The sequence below is a fragment of the Electrophorus electricus genome, chromosome 3 (assembly GCF_041902795.1).
Source record: "Electrophorus electricus isolate QZ-2024a chromosome 3, ASM4190279v1, whole genome shotgun sequence".
NCBI lineage: Eukaryota > Metazoa > Chordata > Actinopteri > Gymnotiformes > Gymnotidae > Electrophorus > Electrophorus electricus.
Genome location: NC_137499.1, coordinates 888,431 through 911,042, shown reverse-complemented (window position 1 = coordinate 911,042; position 22,612 = coordinate 888,431). Strand labels below are relative to the sequence as shown.

The 22,612-nt window shown below is 42.6% G+C and overlaps 1 protein-coding gene and 2 long non-coding RNA genes across 5 annotated transcripts in view; 1 reads left to right on the top strand and 2 right to left on the bottom strand.

Annotated features, from left to right (window-relative positions):
- The first annotated feature begins 3,003 nt into the window (after nt 1-3,003).
- Nucleotides 3,004-22,612, top strand: part of tub (TUB bipartite transcription factor) — a 56,479-nt gene continuing 36,870 nt past the window's right edge. For all 3 annotated transcript variants that reach the window (XM_027007446.3, XM_027007445.3, XM_027007443.3), the window contains exon 1: nt 3,004-3,182. In XM_027007446.3, the coding sequence (XP_026863247.1) occupies nt 3,127-3,182 (56 nt within the window). In that variant the 5' untranslated portion in view covers nt 3,004-3,126. The remainder of the gene's footprint in view (nt 3,183-22,612) is intronic.
- Nucleotides 14,458-16,704, bottom strand: LOC145657112 (uncharacterized). The gene is made up of 2 exons (XR_014122961.1): nt 16,149-16,704; nt 14,458-16,049 (listed from the first exon to the last, which is right to left on the bottom strand). It is a non-coding gene; the product is annotated as an uncharacterized LOC145657112 (long non-coding RNA).
- LOC145654991 (uncharacterized) lies at nt 17,311-20,700 on the bottom strand. The gene is made up of 3 exons (XR_014121182.1): nt 20,551-20,700; nt 20,002-20,222; nt 17,311-19,896 (listed from the first exon to the last, which is right to left on the bottom strand). It is a non-coding gene; the product is annotated as an uncharacterized LOC145654991 (long non-coding RNA).

The window sequence follows — 22,612 nt, the reverse complement described above, 5'->3', positions numbered from 1 at the left end:
CTCGTGAGACATAACGCTTTGTCTTAACTGACTGATGGAACTTATATGAAGTACAAATGCATAGGACTTAGTCTGTCTGAACATTGAATGTGATTATTATTATTTTGAACATGGAAGGGGCTTAATTTTCATTTTAATTTTCTACAGCAGCAGGTCATGTTTCTGACAGGTGCTCAAGTCGCGTCTGTTATTTATATAAGACATTAGCGCCATCAAGAGGCTGCAAGGTTGCCATAGTGCCCTGTAAGAGACTCATAAATCAAGATCAACAGTAGGTTGGTCCTGCAGAAGGAGAACCCAGAGTGCCCGAGACCTGCTGTTTTTCTGTCTACCCTCTGCGGCCTCGGCAGCACATTCCTGTTGAACAACTGACGATAAACTTGCATTTGTTGCAGTGCAAGGAAGCACAATCGAAACCTCTGAAATACAATAACTCACACCCAACCTCAAAGGTAATAATCCCCTTAATCAAACCATTTGTCGCTATTTGTACAGCTTTTTTTTTTTTTTTTTGAAAGCTCGGACAGTCTTCCCAGGGGACAGCAGATTTGTGATTGGCCAGGACTGGACGTGTCTCCGCCTGCTGTCTTCCACGGGGATGGCAGTGTTTGCTCTGACTTTGACCCGCCTGATCTTTCTGTGAGTTTGGTATTTTCACGTCAGCTATTTTGATTGACGTGTTAAGCGAGCGTCCCTGCGTATTACTGAATCTGAGTCAGTAAACTAGAGCAAGTGGAAAGCTCAAAACATGATTACATGTACACGGAGCAAAACACTGGCATCGGTTCAGTGCAATATTGGGATGTTGTGCTGTAGCAATAACGACCATTTCTCTTGTGGAGGAAACCTTCTCTACGTTATGGTTTAATTGAGCTGTTTAGCAGAAACCAAAACCTCTCAATTTTTCATCATGTTAGAATGAGCAGTACAGGCAGCTTGGGGCTACATCGAGCCAGGTGACACATGCTGTTATACGCTTTAGGGCCGATAATGGATCAATAACTCATTACAGGTCATGGTGATATAGGTCTCATCGGGCCCTTCGGTCTGCAAGTTTCATCACTCGTATGAAGCTGTAATTATCCGTCTGCCATGGACTGTCCAGCATGTGCTTGCTGACTCACTGTGGCTCAATGGACTAACAGCACTGATAAGTACTGATAAATACTGCTCATTTCAGTACTGTCCTTGTGTTGCGCAAGGCATGCAGGTGCATGGACACCAGTGCATGTGCACATGTATGCAGTGTTGTGTGCACAGAGGACACACAGGAATGCTGCAAATAACACATGAAAATTAGTAGATGTGTGTTTTGATGCATCCAGTGCTAATGTAACTGTGTGTGTGTGAGGAATCCTTGCTCTGTGCGTAAAAAGGCTTGTCCTGATCGGGTCTTTCACGGTAGCTGCCCAGTGCACGCTGTCCTGTGTTAGGGGACGCAGTAACCCCACCCCTCAACCACAGCCCAGTGAAGCAGGGTGGGGTCTGTAAGAATGACAGAGACCCTTTTATCCTTGTACCATGGACGGTGAAGTATACAGATCCAAAATTACCATCCCAAAAGATGGGCCATTTTAGAATTCAGAAGGGAGTCACTTTTGTTACCTATATGAGAATCTTCCCCCCCCCTCTCTCTCCCTCTCTCTCTCTCTCTCTCTCTCTCTCTCTCTCTTTGTCTCTCCCCCCCTCTCTCTCTCCTCTCTCTCTCTCTCTCTCTCTTTGTCTCTCTCTCTCTCTCTTTCTTTCCCCCTCTCCCTCTCCCTCACTCTGTCTCTCTCTCCCTCCCTCCCTCTCTCTCTCTCTCTCTCTCCCCCCCTCTCTCCCTCTCTCTCTCTCTCTCTCTCTCTGCCTCTCTTTCTCTCCCCCTCTCCCTCTCTCTCTCCCTCACTGTCTCTCTCTCCCTCTCTCTCTCTCTCTCTCTCCCTCTCTCCCCCTCTCCCTCTCTCTCTCTGTCTCCCCCTCTCTCTCTCCCTCTCTCTCTCTCTCTTACTCTCTCTTTCTCTGCCTCTCTCTCTCTCCCCCTCTCCCTCTCTCTCTCCCTCACTCTGTCTCTCTCTCCCTCCCTCTCTCTCTCTCTCTGTCTCCCTCTCTCTCTCTCTCCCCCTCTCTCCCCCCCCCCCCTCTCTCTCCACTAACACAGTGTCATGCGTGTATGGCTCCTGTGTTATACCCAGCTCCTACCTCTCTCAGTCTTACTGCTTGCCACTGAGTCAGTGTCTTTGTTAATTGAGCTCCGGTTGGACGCTGCAGCTTCTGGGGACGAGCCAAATCCCTCCCGTGCTGTCACTTCCTGCACTGTTGCCGGGGCTGGAGAACAGAGGCAGTCTGCTGAGGAGATCCCTTCACTTACCCTCCTTCCCACTCGCTCACTATTGATGGATGTCTATTTGCATTTTGGCACATGTCTCTGGTCCGGAAACGCTCTGGAAAGTGTTGCCTTGGCGTAGGTTCGGGGCCAAGTTAGGACTATCTGTGCCTCATTAAGCATGTCTTACCTGCAGTACATGTAACAGTGTCTTAATATCTTGTTTTTAATATTATTATGGTCCAGTAATTATGAAACTAACCAGTAATATTCATTGGTTTAATATTAGAGAGTGTTAGTTTGTTACAAACTGAGAGCATAAAACACTCACCTAATTCAACCTAATTCAAATATTTCAGAAGGTCTTGTCCTAAATTGGATCATTTGTATACAATGTAAATGATCAGAATGAGTTTGGCCAAAGGTATTTGTCTTTCCTTATTATTACAGAAATATCATAACATTACAAAGTGAGCATGCAACTGTGTAAATCAGAAATTACGGGAGATTACGTTGGTAAATTACTTCTCAGCTTCTAAAGATACATAAACACACCTGAATAATCATAAATACGATCAGGGCAAATAAACGGGGAAATGTCTGACGGACGGGTCCTGTGTGATGCTGAACGCTTCCCCCTGTCCCAGTGGTACGGTCCATACACAAACCTCCATCCGTGCAGACTGCAGCGCATCTACTCCGCGCGGCACCGGGAACGTGCGACAAGCGGCGATCGAGCGCCTCGCGACGGACCTGGTCAGCTGCGAACGTCCCAGGAGTGCTGTCCGCGTGAGCACGCGAAGCTGCGTCCGTCGGAGAGCATGGATGGCGTGAGCGCTAACAAGAGCATGTCATACAGTCGGTGGAGTTACGACAGGTAGGCTCGCCGTGGCGTTACACGGGGAGAGTGTCACAGGCAGCCGTCACGTGCAGGGAGGCTGCGCTGCGACCTGCAGCATCGGAATGTTTAGGCACGAGACACGCACGTCTCCAGGTGCGCGCGAAGGAGTACGCGCAGGCGACGCTAAAGTTGGGAACCACAGTATCTGAACTTGGCAGTTTACGCACCGCTTTCCGTCAGAGAAGAAAGGAAACGATACCTGCTCTGTGTGGGCTGTTCAGTAATATAAAAGTAACGGTCTATTCATCTGTTTGTTTTAATCTGTTAGAATTTTCTTCGTAGTAACACAGATTCAGTGTAAGCTCCATTGTGCAAAAGTGATCTTATTTTATCAGCGTGGACAGATAGAATTTCTGTAATAATTCTTCCAATTTCTCCAATATCCCTGGTAATCTCAGGATGGGGGGGGGGGGGGTGTTGGCAGGCACAAGAGACTTAAGCACACTTGTACATTACACAGTGATGTTCACACACACGCGCCATCTCATGAGTGTGGATTAGAACCGTGGAGCCCTCAGTTCAACTGCTGTCATCTCTGTCCAGCAGTGCAGCCCAGGCTGGAGTTGATTGTTTGTACTGCGGGAGACACACTTGAGGATTCAGTGTAAATCCACAATGTGATTGGTATTCAGTGTTCGTGGCTTATTCTAGAGGGAATGTGGAGAGAGAGAGAGAGAGAGAGAGAGAGAGAGAGAGAGAGAGAGAGAGAGAGAGAGAGAGAGAGAGGAACATATCCACTCATCTACTTCAGTGCATTTCCACCCAAGCTGAGATTCAGTGAAGTGATAACAACACTGATGCTCTCTCACTCTCTCCCTCCCTCTCTCCCTCCCTCTTTCCCTCTCTCCCTCTCTCCCTCCCTCGTCAGGCTCTGTCTGTCCGCCATCGGTTCTATGCCAAGACCTATTGCATTCTGAAGGTGGTTGTGGCCAGGTGTGTGTGTGTGTGTGTGTGTGTGTGTGTGCTGGTAGATGATAGATCAAGTACGAAGGTAAACGATGGACAGCGTGTTCTGTGGTGAGTGCCATGCTTCTGAGAGCAGCCTCGTGTCTTTACAAATCACACATCACACATCACTCCCAAAGCGATGGAAAAGGTGTGTGCCTGGTCTCTTCTGACATCCACTAAATGCGTGCATTGTTTGTGTGAGTGTGTGTAGCAAAAGAGTGTTTAATTCAAACACCTTAAGTACCCTTTGAATGGCTTCAGTGCAAACTGGAGCCTAACATATTCCACTCCAATTAGAAAGATTGACTGTCAGGTTCAGTACAGAAAGATCTTGGGATGCCTACTGGGAATCACAGCTATGAGCACTGATTAGAATACGTTTGGGGTTGGGGTGTGTGTAGGCGGGGGGTGGCTTCCTTCTGTAAATGCTTAAACATTCACAGCCATACTCAGCTTGTGTGTAGCATGAAGTGTCAGCAGAAACACAGCAGAACCCACTGATCAGAAGCCAAGGTGTTTGTCAGAGATAGCTTTCCTAAGCAGGCATGCTCCAGTGAGCTTGGAGAGTCGTTTCACATTTCTCTCCAAAGATATGCAAGTCTGCTCCAATTATCCAAACAAATGTCAAGTGATCTCGTTAATGTTCTGATTGGCTTGCTGAAGGAGCTCCATAGTTGCGTGGTGTCTCTACACACCTGCTGCACAGCTCCCAGTGGTACGGAGGAGCAAGCAATCGGCACTATGATCGCGTAAACAACCCAGTACAGTCCTAATGTAGCAAAGGGACATGTGACAGTGTGGTAACGGCCCTGAGAAGAGCAAAATAGCAACAGTGGCAGTGAAAATAGCAACAGTGGCAGAAACCTACCCAAACATTATCTGCTGGGGTTCCTTTGCACTGGAAAATGGCTGACATTAGTCCACAGACCAGAGTAATGGATGGTGTTTCTAAGGCCCAGCGAAAGCGCACGTGCCTCATCACTGGGCTCACAAGCAGGCCCTCGAGGGGTTAATGCATCCTGGGCTCAGAAGGACACCTGCGTCACAGGTATTGGTGCTGAGGCAGGGATCATGAGGTGAGTCGAGAACCTCTCTCCTAGGGAATGAGAAACACACCGCCATTCTAAGCGTGGGCAGTTAATCAGGAAGAGAGGGATCATTACCATTTGATAATAATCACTGAGAGAAGGGATCAGGTCAGGAAGAGAGAGAGAATTTCCACAGTGTCAAAAAAAGAGAGAAAAAGAAAGCATTTTAGACAGTGCATTGACAATTAAACTACTGTATGTAACGCGAGGAAACCAGGCACGATGCAGGAACAAGCCGTGTAAAACAAAATGATGTTTATTTACACTAAACAAAGACAACATAGCTCACAGGATAAGGTAAGGTTAATCAGAACAAACGCCAACGATTAAACAAGACCTTAAATACACCCACAATAACGACAGAAAACAAGGAACAAGTGTGATACATGGGGGAGGTGGCGATACACACACACCCACAGGGAGACGTCTGGGAGGAGGGGTCGTACTGTTACACTGTAGCATTAATACAACACTGTCTTCTCTTTGGGGTCCCGTTCTGTATAAAGGGTTTAGGTGAAGCACTTCCTGTTTTGTACTATCTCAATGACATTGTTATATAAGATGGCATTTTTGCACAGACATTCTACTTTGCCATCTTTTGTTTTGTATAATCAGTTAATCAGTAAATTTTTTAACCATATATAAAAAATCTTATTGAACCTTGACCTCAGTACTGAAAAACCTAACATAAAGATATGTGTATTATTCATATTAGGTCCAGGCAATTACCCTAAACTTGAGGCATTACTATAGATATTTGGTTTTAAATACACTGCTTTAAACATGTAATTAGTGTGTGTAGGTAAACTGAACCAACCCTCTCATATTGGCTTCTGTAAACAGAGAGGCCTTACTCTGACAGTAGGGAGGAGATTGATAGCACTCTATCCCAAAAAAACATTCACCAATTGTGTGCATGAGAGCGACCTGCGCTGGTGCGTGGGTGTGGGTGTGTGTGTGTGGAAGGGGGGGCGTGCCACCGTGGCCCCTGACACTAAGTCAACCTGCAGATGAGTCACCTGTTTCTGTGGTAACCATGGATATGTTAGGCTGAAGACACTGTGGGCCTCCCAGAAGAGGAAGAGCACCTTTTTTGAGTGGCATTTTATGAAAGCCAGGTTCTATTGTTGTGGTCTCAGAGCCCTTTCGTGTTGGAACACACCACTTTTGCTTGCCGCTTGGTGCTTGGGGAAGCATGACGCCTGCTCAGTTCCTGATGGGATCTCAGGTGTTGGTTTCTCTGATTCTAGTGGAGGACATTGCCTCTCCAAACAGCAAATCTTGAAGCACATTCGAAAGGTCTCCCCTCTGTTGTTAAACTCACAATTTTCTCAATGTGGAGCATTTATAACAGGTGGAGCAGATATCTCCCCAACACCAGCATGGTAAACAGCATGGTCATTCTGTCTGTCTGTGTCCATGTATCTGAACATTTAGGCTCTTTTGTTGGACACAAATGTATATCATACATGGAGGATCTCATGGCAATTGATTTCCTGTGAAGTCCACTGAGACTTCACCTGTTGAATTACTGTCCGCACGCAAGCCCAGGCCAGGGTGTTACTCAGTTCCGTCTGTCCTAAGTGTGTCTTATTCAATGATTTCAAAGAATCTTTGTAAATGCATCTATTCTAGTGAATTAAATGTCCTGCACTTGCAATCTTTTAATTGATAGAGTAGTTCCACTAATCATCTTGTGCAAATTACATGATTTAACCTTTTGAATGTTTGTTTTTTAATCTTTTTGTTTACCATTTTTGCTGAAGGGATTTCCCCTTTATTTGATGTGAGACTCATACAGCGATATCCCAGGAAATGCTCTCATTGGCTGGGACTCCTGCAGCGATATCCCAAGCAGTGCTCTCATTGGCTGGGACTCATGCAACGATATCCCAAGCAGTGCTCTCATTGGCTGTGACTCATGCAGCGATATCCCAGGCAGTGTTCTCATTGGCTGGGACTCATGCAGCGACATCCCTGGCAGTGCTCTCATTGGCTGGGACTCATGCAACGATATCCCAGGCAGTGCTCTCACTGGCTAGGACTCATGCAGCGATATCCCAGGCAGTGCTCTCATTGGCTGGGACTCATGCAACGATATCCCAGGCAGTGCTCTCATTGGCTGGGACTCATGCAGCGATATCCCAGGCAGTGCTCTCATTGACTGAGTCTCAAATGAAGCTGTTTTTGCAGTTGTACTAGCTCAGCTGAGTGAGTGTAAACCTCCACATCTAGTAATCTCCACATCTAGTAATCTACATGTCTAGTAATCTCCACATCTAGAAATCTACATGTCTAGTAATCTCCACATCTAGTAATCTACATATCTAGTAATCTCCACATCTAGTAATCTACTTATCTATTAATCTCCACATCTAGTAATCTCCGTATCTAGTAATCTCCACGTCTAGTAATCTACATATCTAGTAATCTCCACATATAGTAATATACATGTCTAGTAATCTACATATCTAGTAATCTCCACATATAGTAATATACATGTCTAGTAATCTACATATCTAGTAATCTCCACATCTAGTAATATACATGTCTAGTAATCTCCATATCTAGTAATCTACATATCTAGTAATCTCCACATCTAGTAATCTATTTATCTATTAATCTCCACATCTAGTAATCTCCGTATCTAGTAATCTCCACGTCTAGTAATCTACATATCTAGTAATCTCCACATATAGTAATATACATGTCTAGTAATCTACATATCTAGTAATCTCCACATCTAGTAATATACATATCTAGTAATCTCCACGTCTAGTAATCTACATATCTAGTAATCTCCACATCTAGTAATATACATATCTAGTAATCCACATATCAAGTCATCTCCACACCTAGTAATCTACATATCTAGTAATCTCCACATCTAGTAATCTACATGTGTAGTAATCTCCACATCTAGTAATCTACATATCTAGTAATCCCCACATCTAGTAATCTACATGTCTAGTAATCTCCACATCTAGTAATCTACATATCTAGTAATCTCCACGTCTAGTAATCTACATATCTAGTAATCTCCACATATAGTAATCTACATGTCTAGTAATCTAAATATCTAGTAATCTCCACATCTAGTAATATACATATCTAGTAATCCACATATCTAGTAATCTCCACATCTAGTAATCTACATGTCTAGTAATCTCCACATCTAGTAATCTACATGTCTAGTAATCTCCACATCTAGTAATCTCCACATTTAGTAATCCACATATCTAGTAATCTCCACACCTAGTAATCTACATGTCTAGTAATCGCCACATCTAGTAATTACATGTCTAGTAATCTCCACATCTAGTAATCTACATGTTTTGTAATATCCACATCTTCACATAGAGATTGCTAGACTCAATCCCTTTCTTATGTATATGGAAACCTTGTTAATTAGTCTTTGCGGTAATTTCCCTCCACTTACAAGCCCTCTTTATTGGTAGCCAGTAGCCATTTCATTAGTTTTGACTAAAACTTTTGGCAAAAGCATTAAAGATATCATGAGCTTTACTCCCAGTGGAGGCTGGAGTCTACCATAGCCCGGCTGATTTATTAAATTTCATTACATCTTATTTTAGGCAGGTGTTATATCCTGGGCAAATATAGTGCACAATAACTACCTTTCAGTAGATCCATACATGAGACATAGTGTCTCGTAGAGACTGTAGAAGTTATTAGGTTTCATAAGACATTTTTGTGTCTGTGTTTAGATTAGATGTTCCTTGAGTGCAGCATGCAGATTCATATTTTCTTTGTGGACCCTTTAGACACTGGACAGAGCAGGACTCTACTGCAGTGTCTCCAGGCCTTGCTGGTACTCTCCTGACAAAGACCAGAGCACGGCTGAGGCTGGACACACCTGCAGAATAGCCAACGCTGCCTGTTGTTACACGATGTCTCCACGGAGCTCTGCTTGTGTCCCAGTGTCAGATCGCCTTGGTGGCCCATGATTGGTGTGGGGGGGTACAGGGTTGGCACCCCCCACGAGAGACTCTGGCCCAGCGGGGAATGTGCAGAGACACAGTGATCTGCAGGTGTGTAGAGGAGACGCATGGGGGATGAAGACAGCTCTCTCAGAACACCTAGGGACAGGCTGCAGACACTTCCTGTCACTAATACTGTGGTTCACCCAACACAGCCACACAGACTTTAATGGCCATGTCATGACAGTTTAGATTTCACGGTGCGCGACCACGACACAGGACAGGCTGACTGTGCTCCTTCACTGGTTTGTTGTTACTTTTTAAAAAAACATTCCAGCAGCACTTTCCTCCAACCCAGAGCAAACCAGCCATGCTGAACCTTCAGTACTCTTACATCTGCTGTTTTGATTGACAGCCTTGGCGTTCATTTTTTTCCCAGATCCCTGCATGCCAAGCAAACAGGAGCTTCTTCCCAGCCAGGTGGTGAGCTCCTGACAGCTGTTCCTCCTGGGACTCGTCTCTGACTCTGTTCTCACTCGCTCTCTGACTGAAACATTCATGTGTGCAGTTGTTTAGCCAGAGGACCTCCTTTCCCTGCATGTGGGGAGACGGATTCTTTTAATCTTAACCGAACATGAGAACCTTCTGAGCTGTTGCGCAGATGCTGTCACAGGCCGCCACAGTGTGTGTTTGCAGTGGGCTGCTCGTTACAGGGCCGAACAGGCCAGTGTGATGAGCAGAGGGGGCAGAACGGAAATGGGCCACAGCTTTGCTAGGACCTAACAACTCATGACCACAATCACTCATGACCAAACAATAATCCGATGCTTTTCTTATTAAAAATACTGCACGTTTCAAAAGTGTTCTGTAGCCAAAAGGTGTTTCCTTGTTAGTGCTTAAAAGCTACACTACACAGCACAGCTCCCCCAGAACTCCACAGCACCCAGTCTTGTACAGCTCCAAGAAGAAAAGCATGTGCAGGTTATGGTGTGAATTATGAGTGTATGTTTTAATGGATTCATTTCAAATGAAGCTTGTTATTTAGGTGTTAGTTTGAGTGCCAGTGACCTGGTCGCACATGTTCCTGCATCTGACAGGGTCTAAGCATGATGTGGTCATGCGGTGCTTCTTCATTGAGCTACAAATTATACCCACAATGCACTTCTGGCCACAAGTAATGATTTGAACATCAGTAAAATATGACTACACGTGGTATTGTAACGAACATGCAGCATAAAATAGCTCATTAGTTTTATATTTACATGCATTCTCTTCTTTAGCAGGTTTTACCATAAATGGTGAACCGGTAAAATCTCTGTATTGTTTGGAGGGATTGTCTGTGCATGTATTTTGTGTCATTTCTGTCTTAGTACGAGCGCTGGCCTTTGGCATAGTCCTCGTGTTTTCATACTGTGTTGTTCATGGCAGTAACTACCGTGAAACACAAAAGGCAAACATTCACAAAACGTCTCAGAGAAAGTGACCGACTGACCCAGGCTTATTGATGTTGCCCTGAGCAGGTGAAAGAGCTCCTATAGTGATCTATGTCTGCTTTAGGAATAGTTGCTCACTACAAAGTGCAATTTCTTTTTATATTGAAAAAATGTTTCCCCCCAGCCAAGTATTGCTGAGGGCTAAATCAATACAGCTGGTGTATAGGTGAGTCTGCATTATGAGTCTCTCTCTCTCTCTCTCTCTCTCTCTCTCTCTCTCTCTCTCTATATATATATATATATATATATATATATATATATATATATATATATATATATATATATATATATATATGTGTGTGTGTGTGTGTGTGTGTGCGTGCATGCAATTTTTCCTATATTCAGAATCGGGATTGGGAGCTAGATGTTTAGTGCAAAACAGCTAAAATGAACCACAGTGAGATACAACAGTTAGTTTTGAGATGAGTGTTGTGCATCTGTACTCTGGGATTTGGGAGAGATTTTTTCTGTCTCACCTTGGTCTAGTGATCATCTGGGACACGAGCCTATCAGAGCAAAGCAGTCAGTTCTCTCATTATTGCTCGGAGAACATCATTACTGGACTGACAGTGTACCAGAGGAAACCCATTCAGAACAAGATGAGTTAGTCATTCACTGTTCAGTTCAATCATGGAGAGCAAATTGCATTTGTAGTTCACTCAGCATACCAGAGCAGACCCTGCCCAATACTATACTGTACATCATAAATACTGCACTATATCATGCATACTATACATCAAACATACTATATTTCATACATACTATTCTATACATCATAAATACTGTACTATACATCTTAAATACTATACTATAAATCATAAATAATGTACTATACATCATAAATACTATAATATACATCACAAATACTGTATTATACATAATAAATACTATAATATATACCATAAATACTAAACTATAAATCATAAATAATGTACTATACATCATAAATACTGTACTATACATCATAAATACTGTACAATAAATCATACAATCTCTACTACACATCATAAATACTATACTATACATCATACATACTGTACTATACCTCAAAAAGAGTATACTATACATCATAAATACTAAAATATACACATAGATACTGCATTATACATAAATAATATAATATATACCATAAATACTGTACTATAAATCATACATATTATACATCATAAATACTATACTATATATCAAATACTGTACTATAAAAATACAATCTGTACTACGCATCATAAATACTATACATCATAAGTATTGTACTATACATAATAAATACTGTACTATTACTCATGAAGACTATACTATTAATACTACATACTGTACTGTACATCATAAATACTATTATATATATCATAAATACTATACCAAACATCATAAATAATATACTATAAACCAGAATGATAGCTGTCATTCAGAACTGCAGCAGAGAGCAAAGATATGTCGTGTGACCTCTGTACTACCAGGTCTACTGTTGGAGCCTTAGCTGCAGTGTTTTATACTCGTCAGTTTCTAGTGTGACACCACATTATGGAGAATTACCTTGTACCTCTCCTGCTATATAACAGATAAGTAGAAATAATTTTTACCCATGCAGCAATTTGTGATGGGAATGTTTTGGTAGAAAATGAAGATATAGATGAAGAAAAAGGTGGGTCATTTCTACCTGGATGTGCATTATGTGTGCTTTGCTCAGCGTTACAGTGTTCTGCCCAGCCTGCATTCATCCAGCTAACTCCTTTTAAGGCATAAATGGCTACTTTCCCATTGAAATACGATAAAATGGAGATTTGTCCCTTTTTCTTCAGAATGCATCATCAAGAAGCTCTGGTGGTTCCTGCTTGGCTGAACTGTGATGCATTGGAGGTTCCACTGAGATGGGTTGAGGGTGTGGGCACATTCCACCCGCCTTCAACCAGTACGACTGGTCACGAGTGTAAGAAGTGTAAGGCACAAGTGTAAGGCATCTCTTCTTGTGTGTGTAATGGTAAATGGTATACTGGGACCCTGCATTCCCAGTTTACTCTGGATCATTACTGCAGGTATTTAAAATGTACTGTATGTAAGAAAGAGATCTTCTACTTTGCAGATTAAGCCATTTGTCTCTTTGTTCTTCGATGGCTCCTAATGAAACACATGAGTGTTAATGACAGACTGAAGAAAATGACTTGGCAAGTGATGACACTTTTAGATCCATGATGACATAAGTATCAGTGTGGTGAATGTGCACTGCAGATTAAAATCAGGCCTTGTCAGTGAAACAGATGACTGCACAGTTCTGCTAGTTAAGGATCTACAGGGTTTTGCTCGATTAATTCCAAAGCAGGGAGGGAGAGAAGGGGACAAACCGAACTGTCCTGTTTATAGAGACACACCAGGTTATAGAGACACACCAGATTATAGAGACACACCAGATTATAGAGACACACCAGGTTATAGAGACACCAGATTATAGAGACACACCAGGTTATAGAGACACACCAGATTATAGAGACACACCAGGTTATAGAGACACCATATTATAGAGACACACCAGGTTATAGAGACACACCAGATTATAGAGACACACCAGGTTATAGAGACACACCAGATTATAGAGACACACCAGGTTATAGAGACACCAGATTATAGAGACACACCAGATTATAGAGACACACCAGGTTATAGAGACACACCAGATTATAGAGACACACCAGGTTATAGAGACACCAGATTATAGAGACACACCAGGTTATAGAGACACACCGTTTTATGGAGACACACCAGATTATAGAGACACACCACCTTTTGGTTGGGAATAAGACATGCAACTTCTTACTGTGTTGCAGTATCTCAGGATCATTCACAGTGCAGGAAACTGAGGGTATGGGCAAGGGTGTCTCAGTGGTTAAGATGCTTGACTTGTAATTGCAAGGTTGCTGGTTCAAGACCCACCACTGCCAAGTTGCTGCTTTTGGGCTCCTGAGCAAGACCCTTAACTCTCAATTACTCTAGTTGTACTCAGTCATAACTGTAAATTGCTTTGGATAAATGTGCCACTGGATTCTGGAAGCCAAAGGGGCCAAGGACTAAACCATGAAAATGCATGGGGAGAGCTCCTAGTATCTCCCTATGGGCTCTGTATAGGCTAGGTGGTGAAACATAAGAAAGGTGGGTGGTGTTTTATTCTGAGGGACTCCCTTCTTTTCTGCTGCTGTTTCAATCATCTCTGTCTTCTAATTCATGGTAATTATACAGTAGGTGGACAGTAGTGTTCTCATTATATCTGATCTCTTCCTTCAGCCTGTTAACAAAAAGGAAGAGAGAAAACCAGATCCAATAGCTGAAGTGCTGTTATATAAACGCATGCCTGCAAACTGGCAAGGAAATGGCGATGCTTTCATGCTAAACTCTCCTACGTCACACGTGTCCAGGCCATGATCCAAGTATATCTTCAGCACAATAATGACTAGTTCAGATGTAGCATTCCTTACAAAATCCATGTCTTTGTTGTGTATTTGAGCTGAGCTCTTAAGCAGTTTGAACTCTAGGGTAGTGAGGATAGTGTACTGAGTGTATAGTGTAGTAGTAGATGACCTTTATATCTGAAAGTTAATTAAATTCATTTACTGTGGTACCATAATATGAAACAGTACATGAGAGGACTGTCAAACCCTCCTGCTTTGTAATGAAGGTATATGAAGACGGGTGTTAAGTGACGTCAGACACTCTGATCCCCCAAACACCTATGCCTCTTTGGTGGGAGGGCAGACTCATCTAAATTGCACTGGGGCAAACACAACAACTCAGGAGATTATGTCCACACATGATTTTATATCCACACATGTGATTATATCTACACATGTGATTATGTCCACACATGAGATTATATCTACACATGAGATTATATCCACACATGAGATTATATCCACACATGTGATTATGTCCACACATGATTTTATATCCACACATGATTTTATATCCATACATGATTTTATGTCCACACATGAGATTATATCTACACATGTTATTATGTCCTCACATGAGATTATATCCACACATGAGATTATATCTACACATGTGATTATATCCACACATGTGATTATGTCCACACATGATTTTATATCCACACATGATTTTATGTCCACACATGAGATTATATCTGCACATGTTATTATGTCCACACATGAGATTATATCCACACATGAGATTATATCTACACATGTGATTATGTCCACACATGATTTTATATCCACACATGATTTTATGTCCACATGAGATTATATCTACACGTTATTATGTCCACACATGAGATTATATCTACACATGAGATTATATCTACACATGTGATTATGTCCACACATGATTTTATATCCACACATGATTTTATGTCCACACATGAGATTATATCTACACATGTGATTATGTCCACACATGATATTATATCTACACATGAGATTATATCTACACATGTGATTATGTCTACACATGATTTTATATCCACACATGATTTTATGTCCACACATGAGATTATATCTACACATGTGATTATGTCCACACATGAGATTATATCCACACATGAGATTATATCTACACATGTGATTATGTCCACACATGATTTTATATCCACACATGATTTTATGTCCACACATGAGATTATATCTACACATGTGATTATGTCCACACATGATATTATATCCACACATGAGATTATATCTACACATGTGATTATGTCCACACATGATATTATATCCACACATGAGATTATATCTACACATGTGATTATGTCCACACATGATTTTATATCCACACATGATTTTATGTCCACACATGAGATTATATCTACACATGTGATTATGCCCACACATGAGATTATATCCACACATGAGATTATATCTACACATGTGATTATGTCCACACATGAGATTATATCTACACATGTGATTATGTCCACACATGATTTTATGTCCACACATGAGATTATATCCACACATGATATTATATCCACACATGTGATTATGTCCACACATGAGATTATATCCACACATGAGATTATATCCACACATGAGATTATGCCCATCTTTTGGAGGCCATTTATACAGCATTGCTGGCAGAGCTGCTGAAACCTGAAATTCCCTCAGCCATGTCATCTCAGCCCTGCTGGCCTGGATCTGATGATGAGAGTCTAACTTGTTATTGCCAGAAGACCGTATGGTAGATAACTAGTCATCCCTTCTGTAGTGCGGGTGATCCTCCCAAAGCCTCCTCATATCTCCAATCTCATCCTGGTGAAGAGATGCTAATCGCATTTGCAAATGAATGCTACTGCTGGCTGTAACCCTTGGTGTCTCCAGCTTGCTCTGTTCGGTCTGATATAGCGTGAGGAACAGTGTCGGTAGGTTCCGTCTACAGCAAAAGATGTTCTGTTGTTTAGGCCTTGGAAGTACATGAAGGCTTATGCTAATTAGATAGGATTTCAAAGGTCAGTTTGCCTGGCAAACACACCTCCTGATACCCACTGCTCTCCGGAGACAGCACCGCGACGTCACTCTGGCAGGATCCTCGTATGTGCGGCAGCAGGGCATGCGCCGGTTTGCATCGCTTGCCGTACCCTGAAAAATCAGGCGCGGACTGTGAGCAGCTGAAAGCTTCCTCTCCCAAGCCACAGCCCATGAGAAGCCAGTGGAGCTTGTTGCTATGGAGAAGAATCACAGTGGAGATGGTGCAGTTGGTAGGAGGACACACGGCTGAGGGCAATAAGACGGCCTCTGTAATTACTCCTCTCCTCCAGGAGCATGGCTCCCCCCCCCCCCCCAAGTCATGGGATCCTGAATCTGAAATATGAAAAGATTGTCTGCTGTGCTGCAGTAGTGTGTTAATAATTTGGATTCATGCACAGTATACAATCCACTTCACACTATTCTATATATAGAAAGAGAGTGTAATTACATGAGAGGAGCGGGGCTGGCAGCTCTCTGGTTAGCACGGGGAGGATACAGAGCACTATGAGCAGGCCCTCAGACCGGCCTGCAGCACAGGGTCTGGATCCCATTGGTTAAAAGTAATGATGACAGTCCCCTGGGAAGAAAACTGCCCCTAACTTAATGAATCCAGCCCAGGACAAGCTGTGCTGTTCATCTGAGTCACAGCCTTGCGTGACTCAGCCCAAAAACGACTAAAACCCTGATGTGCGTTGTGTTTGTTTTACGTTTTAACACTGTGAAAGTCAATGTGAGCTTTTGGGATGCATTCAGACTGCAGCCAAATCAGATTTGTTTCTCAGATCAGATCTTCTGAGGCAAGTGTTCGCAAATGATCCGATCGGATTTGCCAGCCTATCTGCATGGGTTACCGTGGTAATGCCATAACTGTCAGTAATTATGACATTATGACACATCAATGGTGAGGTGGATTCCAGATGTGGAGAGATGGATGCGCGTCATCTCGCCCTCCTAACAATCGTTCCTTCGCGTTCTGAACTCTCATGTCACATCAGACATGCTGCAGTAGGAGGCAGACGTACTATCTTCTGTGCTCCACTCATGACTTCCTTCACTCTGGTTTTGACATTTGTTGTTTATTGCATTGCGACTGATGCAAAGGACACTTTGAAACTTGATTTGAGTGGCCAGAACATCCAGACTAAGACACATCTGAACAAATCTGATTGGAATGTCATTTTTTATTCTAAAAAAATGTCAAATATCAGATTTGGGATGGAAGTCTGAACATAGCCTTGCACAGCCTTGAGTCTACGCTGAAACATGTGAACGATTTTAATTAGTGACTTCAGTGGGTAATTGCTAGAGAAGAGGAGAGACATCCCAAACCCTGTAGTGACAGTACCCATTCAGAAAGTCTAGACCAGACAGAACCGCAAATATATCAGGACACTGGGGAAACAAACCTACCAACCAGATGGCGTTGACTGTGTAATACAGGATGCACTGAAGTAGGATAAATACACAAGAGTCTGTTTATGGAAAAGAAACACAGTCAAAATGAATTTTAAAGCAAATAGCAAACAGACTGTCAGTGCCAACACAAACAAACAGGGCAGAATAAACCTTAGAAACAGGATGTAAACCAATCAATCAACAGGAAAAACACACAGGAATCCTTTCTCAGACTAGCTAAGAAACTAGTCTGTGGAAGCGAGAGAATTTCCATTGTTCAGTGTTGGAGTGTCTGAAGTAGGAATGGGTGAGTGGTAATAAGGAACAGATGTGGTTAATTAAGGGGGAGGGACGCAGGGATCAGCATGCTGTGGGAGCCGAGGGCGGGAGCGACTAGACCGAGCCGAAGTTCCTGTGGAGGAAGCGTGCATGCCGCACACAGCATGTGGGAGCATAAGTGATGTGCAGGATGTGGCTGCATGCATGAATATGAACGAGTCGCGACCCTGGAGAGCTGAGAGCTCAGACGTCAGGCACAGATGATGGCGTGAGAGTGAGGGAGGATAGGCTGACTGAGGTGTGTGGGCAACATCAGACAACACAGTGGTGGGAAGGCCAGAGCCAGCCTGTAGACTACAGCCACCCCAACACAATACACCCCTCATGCCAGCAATCCTAAACTAAACAATACGTTTTTATTCTCATCTGGAGCCAGTTTTCTGTGCCCGGATTCTGACCCCGACCATAATAAGAGAAAACCCCAGACTGACAAAGGCTAGATTGTAATTAAGCAATGCTGTGCATGTCATTTGCAGGGCTCCAGGTTCGAGTCCTGCGGGCTGAGGCAGCTTCTTACATCACTGCGTGTTCCTGGAGCAGGCTCGTCAGATCTCACGATTGCTCATCACTCTTGCGATTGAGACCTTTGTCTGAGTGAGCTGTGTGAATCTGATGTGTTGAGATGTCATCTGCTGGTCAGAAAAGTGCAAGTGATGATTGTTGATTGAGCGCATAATTGAATGCAATTCAGAGTGAACAAATTTTAAATGTGAAATGATTTTTTTGGGCTCATTGCCATGCTGATGGACATCATCTGTTTCCGTGCATCATTCTTTGAATGGTAACATACGTGAAGCCTGTAGTGAGCTTGTGCCGTGACTCAGACACAACTGCTCATGTTCCCTGTAATGCTGATGCGCCATCATGTGGCAAAACTATAGAAAAACACATTCCTGGTACCCATCACTACTGTTTGTGAAAATGTTATTTTAAACCATATTACAACTCGTTTGCAAAACTAGGAGTAATTCACATTCACTTTTAATGTGCAGCATTAAAACATTTGTACTTGATAATGACACATATTAATAAAAGAAGTGCATCACTTAAAATAAAGCAATCTTTTGAAGCTCTGATATGGAGTGTGTTCTTAAGGTTCGCTTTTTCTGCAGTACATGCTACATGGACTGAATAGTATTCTTTAACAGGTTTGAAATCACTATTATTAGTGTCACTAATAATCAAATATGAAATATGTAAATATGTGTAAAGTGATTCCAGATTAAGGTGCAATTGCAAGTAGTACCACTAGATGGCAGACTGTAACATGTGCCTTAGCTGCTATATGTTGCGGAGTCTGTATTTTTCTCCTCTTCCCTTTATTTTTAATTAATTATTTTTCTGACGATATCAGTATTGAAAACATTATTATCTGTATTTATATTAAATAATTTGATAACACTTTTACCCACAATTGAAATCACAGCTTTGGAATACAATGTAGTAATGCAATTTGTAAAGCTTCGGGGGTTATGAACACAGTTGTCACACGGAAACTATGGCGAGGCTAGTTTCCTATAAGATAGTAAAAGGCCTTATCCCAGTTCCTGTTGTGTCTGATCCTCACCCAGAGAAGAAGTGAAGACTGATAGGCTGAGAAGTGGAGTTAGGGTGGCTGAGTGGGGCACTTCTGGAATATTCTTCATTGGAGAATTCAGTCAGGGGGGACATAGATGTCCTGGCTAAACTCTGTGTATATGCGGAACATGGACTTGAAACCCCAGTTTGTAAACTATAATGTCGAATTGCTTTACTAGTACACTAGTCTCACAATGTTTGTTTTTTGCAGTTGCTTTAGAGGCCATCCAAGTTACAACAAAGTAAGTCAATAAAACCAAACTGAAAGCAAGGTTTGCAACTTTCTCTTTTTTTGGGGGGGGGGGGGGGGGGTTAAAATGGACTATATTTTTTGAGAATTATCAGGGTATTTGAAGTCCAAAATGATTGCTTCTTTGTGAAAGTCCAGTTAGTAGCTACACGGGAGAGGTAGGTTTTTCAACCCATCAGTGAGAATGAGCCTGGCATGATAAGAAATTATGAAAAAAAAAGACCATTTTAGACCATGAAATTATGGGTGGAAAATAACAACTATTAACCTCCCTTCCACCAGGGGGCAGACTTACCCTGCAGAATTGCCAAGCCTTCCAAAATGGTGTTCATGCCCATCAGTGCCCTGCATGCTATGAAAGATTCATGTTGGATACAGACCACTGCATGTACTGGGAATAACTGGACACCTGTCCATGTTCCACCTGGGTTCTCAGGGATAAATAGCGCTCTCTTCCTCAGCTGGGCGAGAAAAGGGTTGCCCCAGCAACTCGGACACATCTCACAGCCAGGGGTCCTGGGTTGCAGAGAAAAAAGGGTCTACTGTTGTCTACAGGAAGAAAGTGTGGAATGAAATTTCTGCCCCTTCTTCCGCGCTCTCCGGGTCTCTATTTCGGGTATTGACATTATGTCTCTCATCTGTCCTCGTGTTTTGCGACAGTGTCCATGTCACTGTATTCCAAGTCTGACTAGTCCTGGGTTCCTGCCACCTTCATTCTGCTAATGCATTTTTATTTCTTAAATGTTATATTTGTCAAATCTTTGAAACAGTCATCGGCATAATTCTTTATTGTAAAAATAACACTAATAAATAGATAACTGTGTGTTAATAAGTCCGTTATTACCTTGTTAGAATCTTACAGTAGCCCAAGCTCACGATGTCTCTAACACAGACTCCATTGTGTTGCATTGCTGTTTTGCCCAGTAATTAGTCTCCTGTTGCCATGGTTATGAGCTGCAGCCCCCGGTGCCTGTGTCAAAGGAGGTGGCCAGTCACAGGAAAGACGTCAGCTCATTAACACTAGGCAGCGAGAGTGGGAAACACACACACACACACACACACACACACACACACACACACACACAAACACACACACACACAGTCCCAATACTGCTCTCTCAGGTTACTGAAACAAGTAGAGATAGATCAGTCACTTCAGAAATTGTCCTGCATTAAAAGTGAAATCCATGATGACAGATTATGTTTGTTCATGCCTGAGTGTCATTTTCAAAAGATTTCGCGCTGTGTAATGTGGTACAAACGTAAATAGATATCCAGCCGTGTTTTGGTGTAATTGTATGCGCTGTCCACTAGAGGACGCTATAAACATTGTCATGTGCTTCTCTTCTGGTGACGAGTGAAATGAGTGAATAATGTCATATGGATCACGTGAGAAATTTTGAAGTATAATTGTTGATTAATCATTCCATATGTCTCATGCATGCATCATCTTATTATCAAATAAGATAATAGAAACATTATTTCAGAGAAACTACTTTGTTTGTATTGTATAATAATATTTGAATATATAAGTAACGTTTGCATGACACCAGTGATGCTTCTGTTGACAACAAAAAAATCGAAATCGTTTCATGTCTCATTAGCAGAATGAAATCAGCTGATGTCCATCACCTAAATCAAATTACTGTGTGATTAAGGCTGCAACAACAGGCTTTATATCCACCTTTTCGTCATCCTAAGTTTGAGGCAGTGACATTACCTTGACAACCATGCACCCATAGGTGTTTCTATGGCAACAAAAATTAGAAATACCTTGCCTCTCCTTGGCCAAGTCAAGGGGGAAAGAGAGAGAGAGAGAGAGAGAGAGAGAGAGAGAGAGAGAGAGAGAGAGAGAGAGAGAAATAATGCAGAAGGATAGTAGAATAACATGTTTTCATAGATACCAATTGTAGGTATTATTGAATTTATTGTGCTTTGATAGTATCTCGAGAGATATGAATGGAACAGAGAGAAGTGTGTGGATCTGAATGTGTGTTTCTCTGACCACATACGACATGGTCAGGACTCATCTCTCTAGTCCATCTTAGTCAACTTCATGTTTATGACCTTTAATGTGTATAGTCCAAACCAGATTATACTGACAGATTGGCCAGGGCTGTTTATGGCCTGAACATAAACAGTTCATGAACTTAAACACACAGGCATGAGTTAGAGCCCTGTACTGTAAATGCTAGAGCAGCACGTCATACAAGTTAATGAGAGACACTCTGTGCATGATGTTAAATTTGACGAGGGGGACCTCTCTCTCATTAACATATCTGTTAAACTGGATCATGGAAATCCCTGAACTCTGCTGCACTCAGACTCTCCAAGACCCGAGGTGGACTTGTTTACTGTAACCCAAATCCCTAAAGGACAGAAGACTGGGAAATAAACCTCATAGTTTGTGCTCTTGAGGTATAGACCTCATTAGATACACTTCCCATGGTTATTAAAAACCTCCTCTGAACAGTTCAGGATTTATGGGCTCTGTGCTGTTTGGCCTCAGATGTTGAAGTGTTGATGGTCTTGGTAAGCGCAGCTGTAGCCGCACTGCATCCAGGACACTGGACATGTTTCACTGGAGTGGCTGGTCTGCATGGGGCTTGTTAGATACATGTTTTCTCTGAGACGAGTGTGGCCCGACTGCAGAGAGATAGCGGAGCTGGAAGCGGCATGACACCTATCCCCAACACCTTTCTCTCTTGAAGTTTAAACATCTGAGACGCGTGGGGAAGAGGAGAGATGACCAAAGCACATATTTTAGTTTCAGAATCTCATTTGGGCTTGGACACAAAATCCTGTAAATCTCCCGTAAGCGCAAGAGAAGGAAAGGGGGGGTTAGGGATGGCAGCGTCTCATCCAAGCTGACATCTGCAAACCTCCGTATGTAATGGACATGTGGC